Genomic DNA, 19,194 nt, shown 5'->3' with positions numbered 1-19,194 from the left:
ATACTAGAAGAGGTATTAAAAGAACGCAGTGTCAGACATAACAGTAGCATGATAAAAGTAAGAGAAATTGAGTTAGAATTAGGGATCAAACAGAACATACAGTTGTGCTCAAAAGTTTACACACCCCAGCAGAATTTTTGCTTTCTTGACCTTTTTTCAGAGAATATGAATAACACCAAAACTTTTTCTCCACTCATGGTTAGTGGTTGGGTAAAGCCATTTATTGTCAAATTACTGTGTTTTCTCTTTTTAAATCATGATGACAACCCAAAACATCCAAAGACCCTGATCAAAAGTTCACATACGCCATGTCTTAATACCGCGTATTGTTCCCTCTAACATCAATGACAAATTGAAGTCTTTTGTGGTAGTTGTGGATGAGGTTCTTTATTTTCTCAGATGGTAAAACTGCCCACTCTTCTTGCAAAAAAGTCTCCAGTTCCTGTAAGTTCCTGGGCTCAATACAGTTTTATACATAGAAATGAATTTATTACACATGTAGAACTGGTGCAGACCCCACTAGGAACCACATATATCCTGCACTGCACTATGTAAATATAATGCAACCATGAGCTTGTGGCTTATAGTGGAGTGCAGGCAAACATATATATACAGTTGAAACCAGCAGTTTACATACACTATATAAAGATAGCTGCATGTTTTTCTCAATATCTGACATGAAATCAGAATGAACCTTTCCCGTTTCTGGTCAATTGGGATTAACATAATTCTTAATATTTGTCTTTTTCCAGAATAATGAGAGAGAATATTTTAAGGCATTTTTATTACTTACTGCAAAGTCAAAAGCTTTCATACATTTCCTTAGTATTTGGTACCATTGCCCTTAACATGAATGACTTGGGTCAAAGGTTTGGGATTTCCTTCCACAAGCTTCTCACAATAGCTGGTCGCAATTTGGGCCCGTTCCTCCTGACAAAACTGGTGTAACTGATCCAGGTTTGTAGATCGCCTTGCTCGCAGATGCCTATTCAGCTTTGACCATACATATTCAATTGAATTGAGATCAGGGCTTTGTGATGACCACTCCAAAACATTCACTTTGTTATCCTTAAGCCACTTTGTTATAATTGTGGCAGTATGCTTCGGGTCATTGTCCATTTGGAAGACCCATTTCCGCCCAAGCTTTAACTTCCTGGTCTTGAGATGTTGCTTCAGTATTGCCACATAATCTTCTTTTCTCATGGTGACATCTATTTTGTGAAGTGCACCAGTCCCTCCTGCAGCAAAACAACCCCACAGCATAATGCTGCCACCCCCCGTTTTTCACAGTAGGGATGGTGTTCTTAGGCTTCCAAGCTTCTCCCTTTTCCCTCCAAATGTAACGATGGTCATTATGCCTAAAAGTTCAATTTTAGGTTCATCAGACCACAGAATGTCTCCAAAAATTAAAGTTTTTGTTCCTATGTGCATTTGCAAACATTTATCTGGCTTTTTTCATGTTTCTTTTGGAGTAATCACTTCTTCTTGGCAGAGTGGCCTTTCAGCCTATGATGATACAGTACTCATTTCACAGTGGATATTGACACAATCTTACCAGCTTCTGCCATCATCTTTCACAAGGTCGTCTGCTTTTGTCCATTGGTTGATTTGCATGTCGGACCAAAGCACGTTCACCTTTGGGACACAGAACCCGTCTCGTTCCTGAGCGGTATGATGGCTGGACATTCCAGTCTTGTTTGTACTTGCGTATAATTGTTTGTATAGATGAACGAGGCACCTTCAGGTATCTTGAAATTGTACCCAAGGATGAGACAGACTTTTGCAAATCCACAATACTTTTCCTGATATCTTGGCTGATTTCTTGAGACTTTCCCATAATGCTACACAAAGAAGCAGTGTGTTTCAGGTGTGCATTAAAATACATCCACAGGTGTGTCTCTAAGGCTATGTGCACACACTGCAGAATCACCTGCGGATTTTTCCCCGCGGAACCGCAGGTAAAATGACCTGCGGTTTTGCTGCGTTTTGGCCCTGCAGTTTCACACCCCTATTATGTTAAAGGTGTGAAACCGCAGCGGAATCCGCAGAAACAATTGACATGCTGCTGTTTATAAACCGCAGCAAAACCGCGCGGAAAAAATGCAGCATGAGCACTGCGGTTTTGAAAACCCATAGGGTTACATGGTACTGTACCATGTCTGCGGAACTGCTGCGATTCCGCAGGGCTAAAACCGCAGCGTGTGCACATACCCTAACTCAGATGTCGCCAAAAAAAATCAGAAGCTTCCAAACACAAGACGTCATCATATGGACAGTCCAGAATTGTTTAAAGGCATAGTAATCTTAGTGTGTGTAGCGTATGTAAAGTTTTGACTTTGCAGTAATAATAATGCCTTAAAGCATTCTCTCTCTCATTATTCTGGCATTTGGCAAATATTAATAATTATGGGAATCCTAATTGACCTAAAAAGGGGAAAGGTTTATTCTGATTTCATGTCAGATATTGAGAAAAACATGCATGTATCTTTAAAGTGTTTGCCCTTTCATGATTTGTTATTCTTTTGCATGTTTGTCACACATATGTTTTAGATCACCAAACAAATTTAAATATTAGACAAAGATATCACAAATAAATGCAAAACGCAGTTTTTAAATGAAGGTTTTTATTATTAGAGGAAAAGAAATCAAAACCTACATGGCCCTGTGTGGAAAAAAAAATGATACCCCCCCCCCCCTTAAAACATAAATTAACTGTGGTTTATCACATCTTTGGGAAGCTGAATTCAAATTCCCTAGCCATACCTAGGCCTGATTACTGCCACACTTGTTCTCAATCAAGAAATCACTTAAACAGGACCTGCCTGACAAAGTAAAAGACCATAAATTCCTCAAAATCTAGACGTTATACCGCAATCCAAAGAAATTCGGGAACAAATGAGACTCAAAGTAATTGAAATCTAGCAGTCTAGGAAAGGTTATAAAGTCATTTCTAAAGCTTTGTGACTCCAGAAAACCACAGTGAGAGCCATTATCTACAATATAAATGGCAACAATTTGGAACAGTAGTGAACCTACAGATAAATGCACTCTGTGCATGTTTTGCGCGTATATTTTGCGCAGATAATCCACAGCATAATACACTACCAGCTGTGTTACCGCAATTTTAAAAATCGCAATCTACATTCTCTGCATAAAAATGTACGTTTGTTGCCGATTGTAAAACCAGGAGCGTGCCAATTCTTTGTAGAGTATACGCTCTGCCATGCATGGAAGAAAATCCACATTGTGCATTTAGCCTAAGGTCTCATTCACACATCTGGTTAAGTTGTATGTGTTCTGATTGTGTTCTCTTGCAAAAAAAATAAACAAAACGGTCCGTGTGTCATTAGCGTTGTGGACCTGATTTTCATCAGTGATTTGCATGTATGGATAAAAATTGTATAAAAAATACGTAAAACTTGGATAGAAATCACTGATAAAATGGACCATTTTTCCTCTATACACACAACAAACAAAAAAACACACGTTAGAATGAGGCCTTACTGAAAGGGCGCAGTCAGACGGCTGTATAAATCGGACACGCAGTGCACGGACTGGCTGGCAGCTCTCCTGACCAGAGCGTGACGCTTCATAGATTTCTATGCAGCTGTCTCACTTGGGTTGGGAGAGGCGCCAACCAGTCCGCGCACTGCGTGTCCGATTTATATGGCCATGTGACTGTAGCGCGTGTGTGGAGGCACTTCTGGTTTTGGCACACAAATACTGACCGGTAAATAAGGCCTTTAAAGGGTTGCACCCTTCCACAAAGTCCTACTATAAAAACAAACTGCGCCTCACGACCTCCCGATTCAGCGCAGAGTCTCCACTATTGGCTGCAGCGATGCTGTCGCGCTGAGCCGGAAATTCCATCAACAAGTTCAGGGATTGGCTGCTGCCAATATCGGTCACATTAGACTGCCGCCAGGAAAATAATGGTTGTCGCCATCTCTCCTGACACCCCCATACTGAGGACCACTTAGGGACTGGGAATTGTTGGGTTATCCCCACCACCACATCTCTCCCTCCACACATATGCACACACAAGGCGTGCGCGACAGACAACCAACTACTTGAGCCTTACGCCATTAGACATGTCAGGAATAGTTGGCAGACCCCCATACACATTAGACAGCCGGCCACTGGCTCTGAAGTCTTTGGGTCTTGGTGACTTCTCTCATGTGAATGGTGCGCGTATGACAGGGGCATCTTCTAACACCCTTTATAATGCAACTAAACACGCGTGGAGTTGTCATGGGTGGCTTCATTACAGTATTTGTGTGCGCTTATATTATTCTTATTAATACACGCTCGTCCACACAGCCATAGTGGCTCTGACTGGACCGCTGCCCAGAAGAAACATGGCGGCCGCAGCCTCATAGCACAACACAAAGCCGCGCAGCCGCTCACTCTGACAGCTATGTGATCACTCGGCCGGCGGAGAAGCCAGGGGTCGCCCTCCGGCCATTTTCCAGGAGACCACATTTAGCTGGAAGTAGCCCGAAACACACTAATTAATAGGGAGACTAGGCGGAGGTTTTCCGCTTGTACTCTTCCAGCTTTGTTTCTTTGCCTGAATGATCCCACCCCAAACACAAATCTAAGCAGTGATCCACCGGCGACTAGTTTAATGCTGGCAACACCGAGCGGTACCCGATAACGTCCACCCAACTCCTGTCAGATCATCAGCAGTAAATAAACTACTGTGCACCTCGCACCCACGTCCCCTGTCCTCTTCATAGTGCTCCCGGCGCCCACATCAAAGATGGCTGCGCCTCCCGGTGTGTTCCTAGCAGGCAGGGGCGGGGCACATTGTCGTGACGTCACCGCACCCCAGGCCAAGGATTGGGGGGGCGGGTTTCGGTTCTTGTCCTGGCCCAGATTATACAGTCAGTGAGGAGGAGAAGGTGGAAGAGGCAGCAGAGCGAGAGATAAATCCAGAGAATGGAGAGGGGCGGGCGGTGGACTAGTGAGAAGCAGCGGCCTCGGCGCGTGTAGAAACCGTGTACGAACGACACTCGGCCGTTGTGGTGGCGAAGGAGGCGAGTTGTGTATAGCGTTATGTACTCTGTATGTATACCTCTCTGTGCCTACATCTAGCATGGCGGGCGGGGGTTGTGTACATCCGTGCTGTGTCCGGGGAGGGGGTGGCGGGGTACGTTCTGTGGTGTGTCTGGGGTCTGCATTGTGTGTACCCCCGTTATTGGCAATGGGGGGCAGGCTGCTCCTATGTTGGAAGCTAGACACTTGTAATGGGGGAAACCAGCCAGTAAGTATTGGACATTGATCCCCACCTTACCTCCTATGCGGGCACCTGGTATCCCGCCAGTCCCCCCTGGCTCCTCCTGTGTGGGCACCTGGTATCCCGCCAGTCCCCCCTGGCTCCTCCTGTGCGGGCACCTGGTATCCCGCCAGTCCCCCCTGGCTCCTCCTGTCTGGGCACCTGGTATCCCGCCAGTCCCCCCTGGCTCTTCCTGTGCGTGCACCTGGTATCCCGCCAGTCCCCCCTGGCTCCTCCTGTGCGTGCACCTGGTATCCCGCCAGTCCCCCCTGGCTCCTCCTGTGCGTGCACCTGGTATCCCGCCAGTCCCCCCTGGCTCCTCCTGTGCGGGCACCTGGTATCCCGCCAGTCCCCCCTGGCTCCTCCTGTGCGGGCACCTGGTATCCCGCCAGTCCCCCCTGGCTCCTCCTGTGCGGGCACCTGGTATCCCGCCAGTCCCCCCTGGCTCCTCCTGTGCGGGCACCTGGTATCCCGCCAGTCCCCCCTGGCTCCTCCTGTGCGGGCACCTGGTATCCCGCCAGTCCCCCCTTCTTCCTTCCTCCCGTTGTGGGCACCTCACTTACCACCAGTCCCCCCTTCTTCCTTCCTCCCGGTGTGGGCACCTGATATCCCACCAGTCCCCCCTTCTTCCTTCCTCCTGTGTGGTCACCTGATATCCCACCAGTCCCCCCTTCCTTCCTCCCGTTGTGGGCACCTCACTTCCCACCAGTCCCCCCTTCTTCCTTCCTCCTGTGCGGGCACCACGTATCCCACCAATTCCCCACTTTCTCCTCCGATATTATACTTTGCTTATATAGCGCCATCATACTCCACAGCGCTCTCCAGACATCATCTCTGTCCCCATTGGGGCTCACAATCTATATTCCATAGCTCTGTGTTTGGAGAGGGTGAAGGAACCCCCCCACACACGCTCTACCCGACCCTTGAAAGAACCGAATGCTGATCCCCTCTTCATGTTCTCCCTCCTGTTGGATGCACCTATTCTCCCATGCTGGTACTGATCCCCCTGTGCTAGCTCCTAAGCTCCTATTTCCCCCCATACCTTAAAAAAAGCCTCCAATGCTTGCATTGCTTTCTCTCAGCCCCAATGCTGGCACCCTTTTCCCTCTCAAGCTGGCACTGACAGGCTGCCTTCTCCATACTGGCTCCCCCCATCACCACTGTGCTGGCACACAACAGGCCTGCAGCTGCCTTTGTCTCCTCTCCGGCTTGTCTTTCTCATCAGGGGAGATGATGGCTCTCCTCTCATCCCTCACAACACAGCAGATTGGCTACTTTCTATTGTACTAGCTACATAATAGAAGGCTGATCCAGTATGAATTAGTGACCTGTACGGTGTCAGTGAGCATTTTGGTTGTTTCCTGTCACTGATGTGTTCATCTGACTTTTCCCATTGTTTGTGATGGGGCTGCGGCCTCAGTATTATTTGTATTGTGGGAGAATATGAATGTATATGTATCCATTGTGTGTTGTATAATGTCTTTATTTGTGTTTTTATGTATTAACTCTGGTTTAGAAGTTACTGTGGATATGAGAATAGGCTTTGTAAGGGTTAACACTGTAGGGTAATGATTTTATGAACCTATAGCTTTGTGGATCTTCACACTATTCCCTAGTGAGTTGCTCCTTTCCATGCAGTAGTAACCTTGCTAGGTTACAGAGAACTCGTATAATCCCTCAGGGTTCCCCACAATTGAGGCTGCTGTTATATGGGGCTTTTCTGTCTACGGACATGAGGCATATGAATGTTCTCCACTAATATTTCATCATCACGGCTCACGTACACAGGTGTGAATGCACTGTACCCAGCTTTCATTCCTGAATGTTGTGGACGAGCAGTGCGCGGAATAGGAACTCGCACAGATCTGTGACTGATGGGAAGTTACCTTTTACCAGTCACATTGGAAAGTTGTGACTGTTGCCACCTCCTGCCATGTGACTCATGGGTGAGCTGTGGCTGATTTGCATGTGTACATCCGCTGGCTGGTGTGCACGTGTTCTCATGTAGATAAAGCAGTGTGTCAATAACCACTCACGGTGTGACTTCTCCCTTTGGCATGGTCGTGTATGCATCATCGTTGCCGTCATATCTGTCAGGACACTGCATCTGTACATGGGCAAAGCTTTAATGTGACAGTTCAGTAATACAAGGGGCTCCTGTTTATATTCTGCTCGGCAGGTATAGGCTAAGGATGTTCAGCACAGGGAAATATATAAAACAACCACGTAGTGAGAAAACCTCACTAAATATTCACTAAACATCAAAGAATATTCACTAGAATCATGTAATAATAAACAGTCCAACAGTATTGAAACTTGACTACTTTTCATAGCAATAATAAAAGGTGAACCAGCAACAGACTACACATAAGTTACCATAGTGTATGGAGATAATAGTGATATAATGTATAGAGGGGCCATAATGAAATAACATGATCATACATAATCCTAAAATACTTAGTATAAAGTGCAAAGATAAACAGGCAAAAAATCTGACAGTGCATAAGAAATATAGCAAGGATTACAAATGCCAACTAAGAATGTCCCCCTAGGATCTCCAGCTCCAACGCATGTTTCGCCTAATTGTGGCTTTCTCATCATTGCACTTTATACTAAGGATTTTAGGATTATATATGACCATGTTATTTAATTATGGCCCCTCTATACATTATATCACTATTATCTCCCTATATTATGGTAACTTATTATGTGTAGTCTGTTGCTGGTCCTTTAATTATTGCAATGAATAAAATTATTTTAAAGTTTCAATACTGTTGGACTTTCTTGTTTGTTCACTTCCTTGAGTAGTTATTGCAGGGAAATAATATTACTAATGGGTGTTTTGTCCTGGTTTTAGCTTATAGATACTGTGGTAAAATACTGACCGTGAGAACATGGCCTAAAACATACACGGCTCTAAGGGTATGTGCACACGGTTCCGCAGCGTTTCTGCACCTGCAGGTACAGTACCTTTATTTCCTATGGAAATTAAAAAAAAAAGCTGTGCACATGCTGCGGGTTACAAACCGCAGCATGTCAATTGTTTGGTGCAGAAACTCTGCAGTTTTACACCTCATCCATTATGAGGTGTAAACCGCAGATAAACCACAGGACTTTTGTCCTGCGGATTTACCTGCGGTTTTCTCTACAAAACCCGCACACCCAAAAAACTACGTGTGCACATAGCCTAATAACTTGAACCTCCTGTCAGGCTCCCTTGAGGCCACTTGCAGACACTCAGTGTTTGGTCGGTATTTTACCTCAGTATTTTACCTCAGTGTTTGGTCGGTATTTTACCTCAGTGTTTGGTCGGTATTTTACCTCAGTGTTTGGTCGGTATTTTACCTCAGTGTTTGGTCGGTATTTTACCTCAGTGTTTGGTCGGTATTTTACCTCAGTGTTTGGTCGGTATTTTACCTCAGTGTTTGGTCGGTATTTTACCTCAGTGTTTGGTCGGACATTTTTTTTATTTTTTTTTTTTTTTTTTTACTTTAGTGTTTGGTCGGTATTTTACCTCAGTGTTTGGTCGGTATTTTACCTCAGTGTTTGTTTGGACATTTTTTTTATTTTTTTATTTTTTTTACTTTAGTGTTTGGTCGGTATTTTACCTCAGTGTTTGGACATTTTTTTATTTTTTTTTTTTTTTTACTTTAGTGTTTGGTCGGTATTTTACCTCAGTGTTTGGTCGGTATTTTACCTCAGTGTTTGTTTGGACATTTTTTTTATTTTTTTATTTTTTTTACTTTAGTGTTTGGTCGGTATTTTACCTCAGTGTTTGGACATTTTTTTATTTTTTTTTTTTTTTTTTACTTTAGTGTTTGGTCGGTATTTTACCTCAGTGTTTGGACATTTTTTTATTTTTTTATTTTTTTACTTTAGTGTTTGGTCGGTATTTTACCTCAGTGTTTGGACATTTTTTATTTTTTTTTACCTCGGTGTTTGGTCATTTTAAATCTAGAAGTGGTTAGGTGTTTCTATTATACTTTTCCTCTCATTGTTCCTCTCCTGGTTTTGGCTCACACATACTGAGGTAAAAAACGGAATGTGTAACCATGGCTCAAGGCAAAGAAGTTTTTGACACTTCCCTTTGCAAAAAAAACAAACAGTGGCCTACAGTTCCAGCAAAATAGATAGGATTTCAATTTGTCAATTTCTCCGAGGACGCTTTTATGGGTGGATTTTGCCCATAGAATTGGATTAGATAAATGTGGAAAGTGTGCAGGTAAAAAAAACCCATGTTGTAGAAACACATTAAAAACACATGTAATCCACATATGACTGACTGAAGTTTTGTCAAAGCCAAATACCAGAAAGGTTAAAAAAAAAAAAAAAAAAGTAGCTTCATTTAACTCCTTAACGACTGCCGATACCCCTTTGCACGATGGCGGTCGTTCAGGGCCTTAGTCATCAGCCACACTTCTTAGCGGCGCTGAGGAATAGGAGTATACTGCTCCCTTGGCTGCGGCAGTACATGACATGCTGCGCGATCGGCTCCAGCCAGTTTGCATCCGATCGGGGCCAATTAACCCCTTAAATACCTGTCATTTGGTACTGAAGTTGTTGCAATGGGGTCACAAGACCCCCTTAGTAACCACTGATCAAAAAAAAAAAAATTATACATGTCCAACAGAAGGACTAAGTGAAAAAGTAAAAAAAAAAAACACAAAGTGCACACAAATCACAAAATGTTGTTTCGCCACTCAAAACTCAGCGTTTCTGCAAAAACAGAAGTAAACAGAAAAGTACACATTGGTATCACCGAATCTGTAACTTATGAGGCAGATGGAGTCACTTTGGACTGGTCTGTGTTTTGGCGGTGTCTTTTAGTGCACAAGTGTGGGTGACCACAGATTTGTGCATGCCTAAAGAGATGGCTACCACAGGAGCAGACTCCAAATGGACTAAAAAGTGTTTCCGTGAGCTTCATAGTGGGTAGTTCTCTCGTTTCATCTGAATCACATTTTTGTGGGATATACACGGAAACCCCAAAGTAAGGCTAAGTGCACACGTACCGGAACTCTCGCGGAAATTACCGCGAGAATTCCGGAATTCCAGTCCGCGGGAAAATCGCATTTTAAATTCCCGCGATATTCCCGCGGAAAAACTAGCATTTTGCAAGCGTAATTAGCTTGCAAAATGCTAGCGTTTTCCAAGCGATCTGTAGCATCACTTGGAGAACTGACTGACAGGTTGGTCACACTCGTCAAACATAGTGTTTGACAAGTGTGACCAACTTTTTACTACTGAGGCCGCCTATGCGGCCTCAGTAGTAAAAGATAGAATATAAAAAAAAAAAAAAAAAAAAAACGGTGTTATTCTCACCCTCCGACGTCCCGCGCAGCCGTTCCCAGTAATCCTTTGCGAAAATGCCCGCGATTACGTCGCGCGAATGACCGCGAGACTTCGCGATCCCACGAGAAGGGACGCCATCGCGAGCATTTTTGCAAAGGACTACTGGGAACGAGAGCGTGAATAGAAGCGGGAAGGCTGCGCGGGACGTCGGAGGGTGAGAATAACAATATTTTTTATTTTAAATTCTACTTTTTACAGGGGTATGGTACCCAAAGCCTGGAGGACAGTCTCCTCTCCTCCGGACCATGGGTACCATCCGCAATTGTTCTGCTTACTTTCCGCATGGTGTGCACAGCCACATGCGGGAAATAAGCGGAACAATGCATTCCTATGGGTGCGGGATCGACGCGATTCCGCAAATTAATGAGCATGCTGCGGTTTTTACCGCGAAGCGATTCTGCCGCGGTAAAAAACGCAGCATTAGTACAGCATTGCGGAATCCCATAGGAATGCATGGGATGCTTATTTTTCGCGGCAAAATCGCGCGGTTAAAACCGCCGCGGAAACGCAAAAAAACGCCACGTGTGAACTCGGCCTAAGTGCTCAGCGTAGAACAAAATGTGATCCCAGCCTTATACCAAAAGTGATCAAAAAATATTCTGTACCCCAAAATGTTACCAATAAAAACCTGAATTTCTCTCATAAAACCAGCCCCTACTCCTTCATCTTCACTGGAACTATGGGGGGTTCCTACGTTACAGGTAAAACAAAGACTCTGGAAAAGTAACATGTTTCTCCCCCCTTCAAATAAAATCCAGTGAAATGTGCGCTTCCAAAATCCCCCCCCATCCCACTGTGCCTAACCATAGTAAGCGGCCACATGTTTGGCATTATTGTAGTGGGAAGAGAGCAATTACCAATTTACAGTGTGCGTGTCTCCAGAAGCACAAGCTGGGCACAACGTATAGGGGGCATAATGTGTGGGCACTGAACTGGCGGATTTGCAATTCTCCAGAATAAAGCATAGTGTGGATGTTACAAAATAGTCTCTGCAGCCGTAGATTAATTCATTGAGCGATGCAGTTTGTACGATGGGGGCACTTTTGGTGTTTTTATGCTGTCCTGGCTCCTTCAGGTCTCTGCAAATGTCGCCCGTAAACGATTGTACTAAAATCTGTGCTCCAAACGCCAAATAGCACTCCTTCCTTCTCAGCCCTGACATGTGGCCTAAGAGTAAATTCTTGTGATATAAGGGGATCACCGTGTTCAGGAGAAATTGCGTAATAACTTATGGGGTCCAATTTCACCTATTAACCCTTGTGTACCTGACAAACTTGCAGCAAATACAAAAATTACAGTTTTACCACTAAAATGTCTTATTTCCACATCTCAATGTTATAAAATTCTGTGAAGCACCTATGGGTTCAAGCTACTCATAAAACCCCTTGCTGAATTCCTTAGACAGTGAAGATTCCAGTATGGGGTCACCTGGGGGTTTCTGCTGTTCTGGCACCTCAGGGGCTTGGCTAATGGAGACCAGAATCTATGAAAATGAAATCTGCGTTATACAGGTGGCTACTTTCACATTAGCATTTTTTAGCGCTTCGCGCGCAATAGAAACTCGTGCAAAAAGCGCATGATGCGTTTTGCATGCTTTTGCGTTTTTTAGGCACATGCGTTTTAACCAGTTTCTAGCCATGTTAACTCTTAAAACGCATGCGATTTCGAAACGCAGGCGTGCGCAAGTTCATGCGCACGCCTGGGTTCCCATAGACTGTAATGTTATTTTGGCGCATTCCGTGCGTTTTTTTTTTACGCCGTTGGACGGACCCAAAAAAGCAACAGGTTGCGTCTGGTGCACCTAGGCGCACACTACAAAAAACCGCATGCACACGAAAATGCATACGAACGCGTGCAAACGATAGACCATGCTCCTGCCATGTTAAACATAGGGGTGCATGCACGCATACGATGCGCTGCGCTAAAAAACGCTAATGTGAAACCAGCCTAAGCGCTCCTCCCCATCCGATCTATGCCATGTGCCAAAACTTTAGTGTGCAACCACATATGGGGTACTGCCATATTCTGGAGAAATTGCCTAACATATTGTGGGGCCCAATTTCTCTCATTAACCCAAGCGTAAAAGATAATTTTTGTGCTAACACCGTATTTTAGTGGAAACATTTTTTGGTTTCACACATAAATGTTCTGTTAAGTTTTGCATTAAAAATGCTCAGTACACCTACACCCCTAGATGAATTCCTTGAGGGGTCTATTTTCTAAAATGGGGTCACTTGTGGGGGGGATTTTTGCTGTTTTCGCATGTCAAGGGCTCTTCAAATGGGACATGGCTTTCAGTCTTTCAGACAAATGCTGCAATTTCCTTTCCTAGCCCTTCCTTGTGCCCAAACAGAAGTTTCTGACCATATATTTCTGGGAGAAATTGTGTACCAAATTATGGGGTCTGTTTTCACCTATTATCTATTGTAAAAATTGCAAATTTGGGGCTAAAACAACCTTTTTGTGGAAAAAAAAATGAACATTTTCCATATGATGACCTAATGCTATCAAATTCTGAGTAGTAACTGTTGGTTCAAAAATACTCACTATACCCCTAGATAAAATCCTTGAGGGGGTATAGTTTCCAAAATTGGGCCTCTTGTGGGGAAGGTTCCACTGTTTAGGCACATCAGGGGCTCTGCAAATGCAACACTCCTTCTTTTCCGAGCTCTGCCATGCGCCCAAACCGTAGTTTTCCCCTACATATGCAGTATCTGCATACACAACAAATTTTTGGGTCCATTTTATAAAGGTGATTTTTTTTTTTTTTTAAGAAAAACTTATCTGCCGTTCTATGGGCAGAGTCTTCACCGATCTTCTGCACATATGAGTTTGTGCTGTTGTGCAGTGACTCACCTACACAGAAAATTGATGAAGATTCTGCCCTTAGAAGGGCGGATAAGTTTCACATAACGGCTCAGTTGGACGGCGAATGCACGGGATTACAGCGCTGCATCTGCACCTCACAGGTGATTGTGACGTACTTGGGAGGGGGTGCTATTATCATGAAGTGAGGAGGCAGGGATTTTTTTGAGGCACCACACGCCCCGGAGCCTGGAGGAAATCATTAACCTAAAACGTAACTGCATTTCTCAATGTCTACACCACAGCTATGAGGCATACAGGTATGACTGGTTTAACCATTCAATTACCTGTATGCCGATAGTAATAGCTCAAAATCGTCCAAAATTGTTCTGATGTAAAGTAGACATGTGGGAAATGTTATTTATTAACTATTTTGCGTGACATAAATCTGATTTAATGGCGTAAGAATTAAAAGTTTGAAAGTTTTGCCAAATTCCCAATATTTTCATAAATAAACACAAGTCATGTTGAACAAATTTTACTACTATCATGAAGTACAATATGTCACTAAAAACAGTCTCAGAATAGGTGGGATCTGGTGAAGTGTTCTAGTTATTACTTCAAAGTGACTGGTCAGATTTAAAAAAAAAAAAAAAAATTTGACCTGGTCATTAAGATCAAAATTGGCACGTCACTATTATTATTATAATAATAATTTCTATAGTGCCAACATATTCCGCAGCACTTTACATTATAGAGGGGACTTATATAGACAATAGAAATTACAGCATAACAATAATCATAGATCAAAACAGACACAGAGGGCTATTAAATGCATAAAGCATGTGAGAGCATGATGCGAGGAACCTGGTTATGGTAAGAAATTTTGAATGAGCCACACAGAGATATTTAAGTTAAAGGGATTAAGACGTATTAGAGGGAAATAAAAATGCAAGAAGCCTAATTTAACTGATGGGTATAGGTCATACATCAAAAACTCATCACGAGCATGCAGCCTTAGGCCGCATTCACTTGTCCTTATTTAACATGTATGTGCGGAAAATGCTGCCAGTGTGTAATCAATGTACGGTACGTGTGTCCGTTTTTACCATCAGTGTGCTTGTCTCCTATTAGTGTATGGTCAGTGTGCCTGTTTTTGCCATCAGTGTGCCTTCAGTGTTTGGTCAGCGTGCCCATTTTTGCCATCAGTGTGTCTTCAGTGTTTGGTCAGCGTGCCCGTTTTTGCCATCAGTGTGCTTTCAGTGTGTCCATTTTTGCCATCAGTGTGTCTTCAGTGTTTAGTCAGCGTGCCCGTTTTTACCATCAGTGTGCCTTCAGTGTGTCCATTTTTGCCATCAGTGTGTCTTCGGTGTGCCAGTTTTTACCATCAGGCTATGTGCAGAATTGCCGCGGAAATTTCCGTGGCAATTCCGCAACTCCCTGCTGCGGGAAATCCGCATGCGGAATTCCCACCAAAAACTAGCGATTTGCAAGTGTAATTAGCTTGCAGAATACTAGCGTTCTTTCCAAGCTATCTGTAGCATTGCTTGGAAAACTGGTTGGTCACACTCGTCAAACAGTGTTTGACAAGTGTGACCAACTTTTTACTATTGAGGCTGCCTATGCGGCATCATTAGTAAAAAGATATAATGTTGATAATAATAATAAAAAAAAAAATTGTGATATTCTCACCTTCCGGCGTCCTACTCAGCCTTCCTGAGCCTCGCGATGCTCCCGGTGAGTCCCGTTCCCAGTGATTCCTTGCGACAATGACCCCAGATGACGTAGTGGATTGCTTCCTGGAAAATGGTCGCCGCGCAAGTGCAGATGGAGATCTCGGTATTGAAATCTCAGGAGATGAGGTTTCAGAGCCGGGGACAGAGCGGTAAGCAATAAGACACCTGGTTTATAAGAAGCACCACCATTTTATTAAAGGTTTTTTTTTTTCCTATTTTTCTCCTCAAAATTTGGGGTGCGTCTTATAATCCGGAGCGTCTTACAAAGCGAAAAATACGGTACTTTGCGCATGGTGGCCATAGCCACATACAGAAAGTAAGCGGATCAGTGCATTACTATGTGTGCGGAATCCCCGCGATACCGCAAAAAGAATGAACATGCTGCATATTCTGCAATGCAATTCCTCCACGGAAATATACGCAGCATTAGTGCAGCATGTGTGAAATCCCATTGAATTCAATTGGTTGCAGATTTTTTGCGTTTTCGCAGCAAAAAAGCGGCAAAAATGATAAAAATCCGCAACGTGTGCACATAGCCTCAGAGTGTCATCGGTGTGCCAGCTTTTACCATCAGTGTGTGATCCGTGTGCCCATTTTTACCATCGGTGTGTGATCCGTTAGTCCGTTTTTACCATCAGTGTGTGATCCGTGTGCTCGTTTTTACCATCAGGGTGTCATCGATGTACAGTCAGTGTGCCAGTTTTTACCATCAGTGTGTGATCCGTGTGCCCGTTTTTACCATCAGTGTGTGATCCGTGTGCCCGTTTTTACCATCAGTGTGTGATCCGTGTGCCCGTTTTTACCATCAGTGTGTGTGATCCGTGTGCCCGTTTTTACCATCAGTGTGTGTGATCCGTGTGCTCGTTTTTACCATCAGTGTGTGTGATCCGTGTGCTCGTTTTTACCATCAGTGTGTGATCCGTGTGCCTGTTTTTACCATCAGGGTGTCATCGGTGTACAGTCCATGTGCCAGTTTTGACCATCAGTGTATGATCTGTGTGCCTGTTTTTACCATCAGTGTGTGATCCGTGTGCTCGTTTTTACCATCAGTGTGTAATCGGTGTTTGGTCAGCGTGTCCGTTTTTACCATCAGTGTGTGATCCGTGTGCCCGTTTTTACCATCAGTGTGTGATCCGTGTGCCCGTTTTTACCATCAGTGTGTGATCCGTGTGCCCGTTTTTACCATCAGTGTGTGATCCGTGTGCTCGTTTTTACCATCAGTGTGTGATCCGTGTGCCTGTTTTTACCATCAGGGTGTCATCGGTGTACAGTCCGTATGCCAGTTTTGACCATCAGTGTATGATCTGTGTGCCTGTTTTTACCATCAGTGTGTGATCCGTGTGCCCGTTTTTACCATCAGTGTGTGATCCGTGTGCCTGTTTTTACCATCAGTGTGTGATCCGTGTGCTCGTTTTTACCATCAGTGTGTAATCGGTGTTTGGTCAGCGTGTCCGTTTTTACCATCAGTGTGTGATCCGTGTGTCCGTTATTACCATCAGTGTGTGATCCGTGTGCCCGTTTTTACCATCAGGGTGTCATCGGTGTACAGTCCGTGTGCCAGTTTTGACCATCAGTGTATGATCTGTGTGCCTGTTTTTACCATCAGTGTGTGATCCGTGTGCTCGTTTTTACCATCAGTGTGTAATCGGTGTTTGGTCAGCGTGTCCGTTATTACCATCAGTGTGTGATCCGTGTGTCCGTTATTACCATCAGTGTGTGATCCGTGTGCCCGTTTTTACCATCAGTTTGTGATCCGTGTGCTCGTTTTTACTATCGGGGTGTGATCCGTGTACCAGTTTTTACCATCAGGGTGTCATCGGTGTACAGTCCGTGTGCTAGTTTTGACCATCAGTGTGTGATCCGTGTGCCCGTTTTTACCATCAGGGTGTCATCGGTGTACAGTCCGTGTGCCAGTTTTGACCATCAGTGTGTGATCTGTGTGCCCGTTTTTACCATCAGTGTGTGATCCGTGTGCTCGTTTTTACCATCAGTGTGTAATCGGTGTTTGGTCAGCGTGTCCGTTATTACCATCAGTGTGTGATCCGTGTGTCCGTTATTACCATCAGTGTGTGATCCGTGTGTCCGTTATTACCATCAGTGTGTGATCCGTGTGCCCGTTTTTACCATCAGTTTGTGATCCGTGTGCTCGTTTTTACTATCGGGGTGTGATCCGTGTACCAGTTTTTACCATCAGGGTGTCATCGGTGTACAGTCCGTGTGCTAGTTTTGACCATCAGTGTGTGATCCGTGTGCCCGTTTTTACCATCAGGGTGTCATCGGTGTACAGTCCGTGTGCCAGTTTTGACCATCAGTGTGTGATCTGTGTGCCCGTTTTTACCATCAGTGTGTGATACGTGTGCTCGTTTCTACCATCAGTGTGTAATCGGTGTTTGGTCAGCGTGTCCGTTATTACCATCAGTGTGTGATCCGTGTGCCCATTTTTACCATCAGTTTGTGATCCGTGTGCTCGTTTTTACCATCAGGGTGTGATCCGTGTACCAGTTTTTACCATCAGGGTGTCATCGGTGTACAGTCCGTGTGCCCATTTTTACCATCAGTGTGTGATCCGTGTGCCTGTTTTTACCATCAATGTGTCATCGGTGTACGGTCAGTGTGCCTGTTTTTACCATCAGTGTGTGATCTGTGTACCTGTTTTTACCATCAGTGTGTGATCTGTGTGCCTGTTTTTACCATCAGTGTGTGATCCGTGTGCCTGTTTTTACCATCAGTGTGTGATCCGTGTGCCTGTTTTTACCATCAGTGTGTGATCCGTGTGCCCGTTTTTACCATCAGTGTGTGATCCGTGTGCCCGTTTTTACCATCAGTGTGTGATCCGTGTGCCCGTTTTTACCATCAGTGTGTGATCCGTGTGCCCGTTTTTACCATCAGTGTGTGATCCGTGTGCCCGTTTTTACCATCAGTGTGTGATCCGTGTGCCCGTTTTTACCATCAGTGTGTGATCCGTGTGCCCGTTTTTACCATCAGTGTGTGATCCGTGTGCCCGTTTTTACCATCAGTGTGTGATCCGTGTGCCCGTTTTTACCATCAGTGTGTGATCCGTGTGCCCGTTTTTACCATCAGTGTGTGGTCCGTGTGCCCGTTTTTACCATCAGTGTGTGGTCCGTGTGCCAGTTTTTACCATCAGTGTGTGGTCCGTGTGCCAGTTTTTACCTTCAGGGTGTCATCGGTGTACGGTCAGTGTGCCCGTTTTTACCATCAGTGTGTGATCCGTGTGCCCGTTTTTACCATCAGTGTGTGGTACGTGTGCTCGTTTCTACCATCAGTGTGTAATCGGTGTTTGGTCAGCGTGTCCGTTATTACCATCAGTGTGTGATCCGTGTGCCCGTTTTTACCATCAGTCTGTGATCCGTGTGCTCGTTTTTACCATCAGGGTGTGATCCGTGTGCTCGTTTTTACCATCAGGGTGTGATCCGTGTGCTCGTTTTTACCATCAGGATGTCAGCCGTGGATAATAAATGACAACACTTCTCCTTTCCTTTACATGTGAAATACGTACAGAAGACACTGTACACTGACGCCGTCCTTGTGCTGTACTTGTTTTTCACAGACACGTAGACTTTTATTGGTGCTTTTCATCTGTGATATCGGAGGAGAATGGACATGTCTCTTTGAGTTTTGCATGGAAACACATGGTCCATAAAAAACATGTACGTGTGGATTGCACCATAAATTATAATGGGTATATGTTCTATTTATAAAGAAAAAAACACTGATATAACACATACGTGCAACAAGGATTTGTGAGTGAGGCCGTGAACCACGTTCCAACAATGAGCTTTTGGTGAGGTTTTGATGTTGCAGATTTTCTCCACCTTTTTAAGTTAATTAGGGTACTTTGTGTTTGTCAGGTTTTGTTTTTTTTTTTACATGGGATTTTAACGCTGCATTTTGTGTCTCTTGTTTGTATGTCATGTTTTAAACAAAGCTCTGTGTTTGATACTTCCTGGCATTTGGCTATGACAACGTTATTGATAGTCATGTGCAGATTACACGCCTTGTTGG

The 19,194-nt window shown here is 44.3% G+C and overlaps 1 protein-coding gene across 4 annotated transcripts in view; it reads left to right on the top strand.

Moving 5' to 3' along the window:
• Positions 1–19,194, top strand: part of RNF38 (ring finger protein 38) — a 415,096-nt gene that overhangs the window by 317,414 nt on the left and 78,488 nt on the right. Inside the window, exon 1 of one of the 4 annotated variants that reach the window (XM_073549656.1) lies at positions 4,827–5,067. The exons of the other annotated variants lie outside the window; for them this stretch is intronic. Within the exon in view, the coding sequence (XP_073405757.1) occupies positions 5,059–5,067 (9 nt within the window). The 5' untranslated portion in view covers positions 4,827–5,058. Of the gene's footprint in view, positions 1–4,826; positions 5,068–19,194 lie in introns of those variants that run through there. 4 annotated transcript variants of the gene reach the window in all.

Source organism: Dendrobates tinctorius, unplaced genomic scaffold, assembly GCF_039654945.1.
Source record: "Dendrobates tinctorius isolate UK_male_01 unplaced genomic scaffold, ASM3965494v1 ptg000160l, whole genome shotgun sequence".
Classification (NCBI taxonomy): Eukaryota; Metazoa; Chordata; class Amphibia; order Anura; family Dendrobatidae; genus Dendrobates; species Dendrobates tinctorius.
Note: the sequence above shows the minus strand (reverse complement) of the source record. Positions and strands in the feature narration are given on the sequence as shown.